The sequence below is a fragment of the Emydura macquarii genome, unplaced genomic scaffold, assembly GCF_026122565.2.
Source record: "Emydura macquarii macquarii isolate MOO-44397 ecotype Brisbane River unplaced genomic scaffold, CSIRO-AGI_Emac_v2 contig_3477, whole genome shotgun sequence".
NCBI lineage: Eukaryota > Metazoa > Chordata > Testudines > Chelidae > Emydura > Emydura macquarii.
The window spans coordinates 220549-227082 of NW_027133614.1; the positions used below are offsets into that span (position 1 = coordinate 220549).

At 48.7% G+C, this 6534-nt stretch overlaps 1 protein-coding gene across 1 annotated transcript in view; it reads right to left on the reverse strand.

The window, feature by feature from the left end:
* The window catches only part of TADA1 (transcriptional adaptor 1), a 28392-nt gene extending 22974 nt beyond the window's left edge, over window positions 1–5418 (reverse strand). The window contains exon 1 of the mRNA XM_067535128.1: window positions 5213–5418. Coding sequence (XP_067391229.1) covers window positions 5213–5286 — 74 coding nt within the window. The 5' untranslated portion in view covers window positions 5287–5418. The remainder of the gene's footprint in view (window positions 1–5212) is intronic.
* Between the last annotated feature and the right edge of the window lie 1116 nt (window positions 5419–6534).

The window sequence follows — 6534 nt, forward strand, 5'->3', positions numbered from 1 at the left end:
GATTTGAGGACTTCAGTAACTCAGCCAGAGGTTATGGGTCTATTACAGGAGTGGGCAGGTGAGGTGAGGTTCTGTGGCCTGTGATGTGCAGGAGTTTAGACTGGATGATGATGGGCCCTTCTGGCCTTAAAGTCTCTAAGTCTACATGTATCTGAGTTAAGAACGTAAGAATGGGCATACGGAGTCAGATCAATGGTCCATCTAGCCCAGGATCCCATCTTCTGACAGCAACCTGTGCCAGATGCTTCATAGGGAATGAACAGAACAGGGCAATTTATCTAGTGAATCATCCCATCTTCCAGCCCCAACTTCTGGCAGCCAGAGATTTAGGGACATCCAAATTACAGGATTGCATCCCTGATCATCTTGGCAAATAGCCATTGATGGACCTATTCTCCAGGAACTTCTCTAATTTTTTTAAATCCCATTACAGTTGTGGCCTTCACAACATCCCCTGGCAACAAGCCTCACTAGTTGATTGTGTAAAGAAGTACTTAAACCTACTGTCTATTAATGCCATTAGGTGACCCCTAGATCTTGTGTTATGTGAAGGAGTAAATAACACTTCCCTATTCACTTTCTCCCACCATTCATGATTTTATACACCTCTATCATATCCCCGCTTGGAAAAGAGATGACTAAACTGAACAGTCCCATGCTTTTTAATCTGTCCTCTGATGGAAGCTGTTCAATACCCCTAATCATTTTGTTGCCCTTCTCTGTACTTTTTCTAATTCTAATATATCTTATTTTTAGATGGGTTGATCAGAACTGCATATTCCATAGATTTATATAGTGGCATTATGATATTTTCTATTTTATTAGCGCTCTCTTTTCTAATGATTCCTAACAGTCTGTTGGCTTTTTTGCCTGTTGCTGCACATTGAGCAAATGTTTTCAGAGAATTATCCACGATGACTCCCAGATCTTTGAGTTTTTCACTTGCAGGCTTCAAATCTGTCAGAAAACCTTGACCACACACCCCCCCCAAGCCACACACACATTTTTTGAGATAAAGAATGGCTTCCAGACACCCACCCGCACTACAGGTTTTTCTTTGTTTCAAGACTGTTATTTGAAATCATTTCTTAATGAGAAATGAATCTGACATCATCTAAAGGACCAGTTTGTGCTGACTGGAAAATGGGGTAGAGACTTTTAGAAGTAGGGAGGAAAAAACTATTTCTCTCCTAATTATCCTTTTCCCCTTTTGCAAAAATTTATACACACCACCACCATACACTTGTACGAATGCTAGTCACTCAACAACATCAGGATGTAAGGACAACTCAGTTCTGGATGTAGTTATGCAGAAGCAAAACCAGCAGAGGGAGCTCAAATACAAAGAATCTTGTATATTAAAAGGCTACTGCTGAATATAAGTCAAACAAATCTGCCCCAGGAATACTAGGAGTTGAGGACAGCACCTGCCATTAGGAAGGTAATTTGTCTCAAATTTGGGATCAGAGTTGATCTTTTACATGGGACCTCAGCTATAGCACCAAGAGCTCTTAACATATGTGGGCATTCTTAATACATATTCCTTGACAGATACCTACACTAGTATCTGTATTTCCTTAAAGTTTCTCATTCACTGGAATGGTGGTTCTCTTAAAAGAGAAGGTATTTAAAATTCAAAAGACTTCACCCAACATACGTTTTAAGCTTCAATGCCAAAACTAAAAGTAACCACGCAATTTAGAAATCTAGAGATCATGAGTCCTGCTGTCTGCAAACGCCACAAACTTAATAATGAACTTGGACCACAGCCAGCAGAATTTACTCTAGCAGAAATGGATTTAATAGCAGCCAGCACATTTCTTCAGGATAATAAAACATTCCATTAAAAAGGGCACATAGGTCACATTAATGGTGTCAATGAACGCATGGGTTTTTGAAGGTCAGGAAAGATCTCCATCTTGCTGTCACAACAGCTTAATCTTAAGGGCTGGTCAGTGCCAAAAACTCTCCTTAGTGGACAGAGGCAGAAGAAGGGAGCATAGCACCTGGCCAACGCAGCTGGCTCTATCCAAATATAAAAGCAAAGGAACATATCAGTTTACTTTTTAGAGTCCTAGTAGTGCCTTAAGCCTCCATTTCCCTCTTAGATAAAGATGCAGAGGGGAGCAGAGTAGGCCTCCATCCCAACACTGAGATTTCAATATGCATCTGTAGAGCTGTATTTACCCTCCCCCAGCCCCACAGATCCCTACTCCTGTTCTTAACGATTCAAGAGACATGCCACCACGTTGCCAGGACAGCAATTGTACTTTGTGACTCCGCTGAGGAGTGCAGAGAATGCAGGGATAGTTAATGCTCTCCCAGCAACTATAAGTGGGGGGAGGGAGCAGAGGGGGAAAAGAGACGTGTGTTTTCAAATAGTGTTGAATCAAACTTTTTGTTTTTTAATCCATGTAGGAAAGGAGACATAACATTTCCTGTGGCTGTTTCCCAGGTCCTTCCCACCACTCTCTGCCTACACCCTACTGTTAAATGGATGGATTTTTTGCAGAGCAGACATTGGTACCTATTGAGTTCCAGAGGGAGTGGGGAGGTGGAATGGACAGATGGGCACAAGCCCACCCACATCTAAAGGCCCCTCCCCCAGCCTAAGGGGAGGAGCCACTGAGCCTAGGGCTCAAGTGAGGTCAGAGGACAACTAATGAAAAACAGGAACAGGTATAAAGTCATCGGGTCAAAATCAGGGAGCCAGAGGGGGACACCAAGCAGAGAACCCCAGACAGCACCCACTGCTCCTCAAAAGGTGTCCAGGGAGCCAGTGGACACAGCCCCAAGGAATCTGCCCAGATGTGTAATCTGAGGAAGGAGAGGAAATGGTCCCCACAGGCACTGAGCACCTCTCCAACCAGCATCCTCCTCCTGATATGAGGGATGGCCACCTTGTCCAGTGCCGGAAGGAGGTTGATGAGGAGGTCTCGCGACTTCATGGGGCCATTGATGCAGTGAGTGTAGATCAGGAGGTGCAGAGACAAGTGCAGCCAGAACCTAAGGAGAAGGTTCTGGAGGAGCTGAAAGAGGGGTTGCAACCCAGCACACTCAGTGTAAATGTGCACCAGGATCTCTCACACCACAGAAGGGGCAAGTGTCGGGAAGGGAGGATGAACTGTTCCAAGTGCTCACAGCTCTGTTAAGGAGCCACCAAATAATATTGCGGCAAGCCACAGGACCAAGGTGGAATACAGACTAGCCCACCAAGGCTCCTCACCCCTACAGGTGGTAGAAGGTATGGAACAAGAGCATGTACAGCTGTTTCCTAGGCACGGCTCAGAAACAAACCAGCTACAGGTCACGCAGCTGGCTCGGGTGGTGTGGAGGGGGCAGCCGATGGGGCTTGTGGGGCAGGGGCCCAATGGTGAGGTCCAGACGGGAACACTCTCCCACAGGACCCACTCAAGGAAGGCCCAAGAGGTGAGTGGTAAGGCTGCCCTCACCTCCTGGAGTACACACCAGGGGACATGAGGGGTGGAGAGCCCCATGCACCCAGGCACTGGTAGCTGCATATGCAGAGCAGCGTACATTCCATTTCAGGTGTTTCCATCCCAGGGAGTGTGGTGGGGGGGGGGGGGGGGGCAGTGCTAAAAAGCACAGACTCCTTAATGTGGTCACATCTCTCAGTCACATTTACTATCATGAATCATATTTTCAATATTTCCCTTCCCTCCCATTCTCAATTCAAAACTAAAATATTGCAGCAAATAATGTGAACTTTAAAGGCACATTTAGGGGGGGAAAAAGAAAGCACTTCCAATTAGGTGAACAATCCACTCACATGTGATTGGCGTATGTTAGCCCAACAGAATTTGAAAAGCCATGGTGAATAGGTAGCTTTCCCTGACAAGAGAGGGTGGCAAACAGCTGTGGCTCCACTAACTACAGGATACAATGTGGTTCTTTGCACAGTGCATTGGACTGCAACTCAGGAGAACTAGTTCTAGCCCCAGCTCTCCCACTGGTCAGCTGGATGACTGTGAGCAAGTCACTTCACAGGTCTGGGCCCAGTTTCTCCACCTGCAAACAGGCAGACCTTAAATAACCTCATTAAGCCTCACGTGTGTTAAAATGTGGGCCTACAATTTCTCACAGCACAACAGGATGTACTAGTGCAAACCCAGAGGGCGTGAAGCTTGCCTCTCTGCATGAATATCAGCTCAAATAAACAAAACTAGAGTGCAACAGAAATCAGCAGGTGCTTTCCAGCTACATTTGCCAGCTTTCCGCAAAATCAGGAGTTTTAATTCTATCAGTTAAACATATGTTGGTGGGAGAAGAGACAGAGGCTGCTACTTCATCACTCACCCTTCCCCATCATTCTCCTGAACTCTTACTACCCCCAATAGCCAGAGAACTCAATGAAGCTGACCTGAATGGTTGTTAGCTAGACCTGCAAAGGGCAAGCTCCCTCCTAATGAATGAAAAAAAAAAAAATGCTGTTCTCAGATGCCACATAGATTAATAAAGTCATAGCTTGTAAGGCCAAAAAGCAAGCACTGTGGTCACCCAGGCCGACCTCCTGCCGAGCGAGGGTCCCAAAACTTCCTCACACTAATTCCTAGAGCAGAACCTATAGAGAAAACATATCCAACCTGGACTTTAAAATGCTGGGTGATGGAGACTCCACCAGGACCCTTTGGTCCAGTGGTTAATTACGGTGAGGAACGGATGTGTTGATCTGCTCACCTTCAAATGCCCGCACTCTTGGCCTGCCAGCTCCACCAGCGCAGGCGGGGGGCAGACATCATACCCTGCGCACAAGGAGCCAGGGGGCCCCAGACCAGGGCTGACTTTTGCCCGCCAGTCCAGCCACGTGGCTGCAGACCAGGCTTAGTTCCCAGAGCCGGCCTAGGCACGAGCAGAGCAGACTGAGCAATTGCTTACGGCCCCCAGCGGCTCGAGGCCCCACCCCCGCAATTTGCTTATTATGTGTTGGGGGGGGCGCAAAATATTCCTGTTTAGTGCCCCCCCCCCCCCCCATGGGCTAGCGCCACCTCAGCACCTTCCCCCCTTCGGCAGAACCGGGAAGCTGGGGCTGCCCCCCCGGCGTAGGCCGAGCCCGAAGCCCCAAGGATGTCCCTCCTCGGCCAGGGCCTCAGCCCCTGGGCGCTGCCTGACACCTTAGGGGAGTCGGGGCCGGGCAGAAATCGAGGCCGGGGCTCGACGGGCCTAGCTGCGCTGGGGAGCAGGGCGCACTCACTGCTTCACGTTCTCTCCAAGCGCCTCGCTCAGGTTCTTCTTGGCCACCTCCAGCTCGCTCACGTACGTCGCCATGGCTCCCTCCCTCCCGGCGCCAAGCCGCCCTCCCGCGCCGCTCTGCGCTCCTAGCCGCCCGCGGCAACCACACAATCAACTTCAACATGCGTGTGTGTCTCTTCCTCTCCACGACTCCCACTTCCGCTGCTTGTTTGTTTCACAGCTCCCGGCCGCGCCTCCTAGAGGAGCCCAGGGCTGGTCACATGACACCGCTTCCCCCCAGCGGGTGGCGTGGGTGGGCAGAGTCTCAGCTGCTTCAATCAGTCCCCCGGGGGCCAAGGGTTCAGCAGTGTCACATGCAGGGCTTATGGGGACCTGGTACGGCAACATAGAGGGGTCACTTCGTGGGGTTAGTTCTGTATGAGTCAAGAAACAGCAAGTGGTGGGTGTCCTTTGGCGGGCTTGAGGGGTCATGATTACACCCAGCCCAATCCTTGGGGAGAGGGGCCTTGTGCAGGGCTTGTGGGAGAGAAGGTGGAGGGGTTCTCACCACAAAGCCTCGTGGGCACAGGTGTTGAGGGTGTGCAGGCCTTTGGGGCACCCCAGGTGTCCCAAAGGCTCATGGTTGGCACCAAATATTCTCCCCCAGAGATCTTCGTTGTAGGTCAGAGTAAAACATCCACCACACAGGAGGATTTAGCCCACATGAGGTATTTATGGCCTGGTCTACAGTGCCGGCAAAATTCAGCAGCAGTCGACAGGAGATATGCAAGCTACACAGAGTACCTTGTGTAATTCCCATCGACTTCATAACTTTCCTTTAGCATGTCGTCTCCACTGTGCTGACAGGAAATGCATTCCCATCGATGCAGCGCTATGCTTTTTGGGGAGGCAGTTTTATTAGATCAACTTCTGGATCGATTAAACATGTCTTCGCTGCCGTTCAATCAAACCGGAAAAATCTATCTGAGCCGCAGGCAGTGTGTACATAGCCTAAGTGAATCCCACTGCAGAGTTGGAGGTTGCAGAATGCAAGCTATGGTTTAAAAAATTCTCCAGTCCATCTCATTGTACTTTCACTAATTGTCACAGTGCCCCAGTATATACCTGAAGTATCTTGGGCCCAAATCATGATATTGGTGCTGTCAAGATTTAGCCCTTTGACTTTTTACCTATATTCTCTTCAATCTAAGGTCTGTATTTTTAGAATTTTGGCCCCAATGCTGCAAATAATCCTGATTATACATACAATATGATGGTATCTAAATTAGCTGTAACACTCAAGAAAGAGTTCCAGAGGGGTAGCTGTGCTAGTCTGTTTTTAGC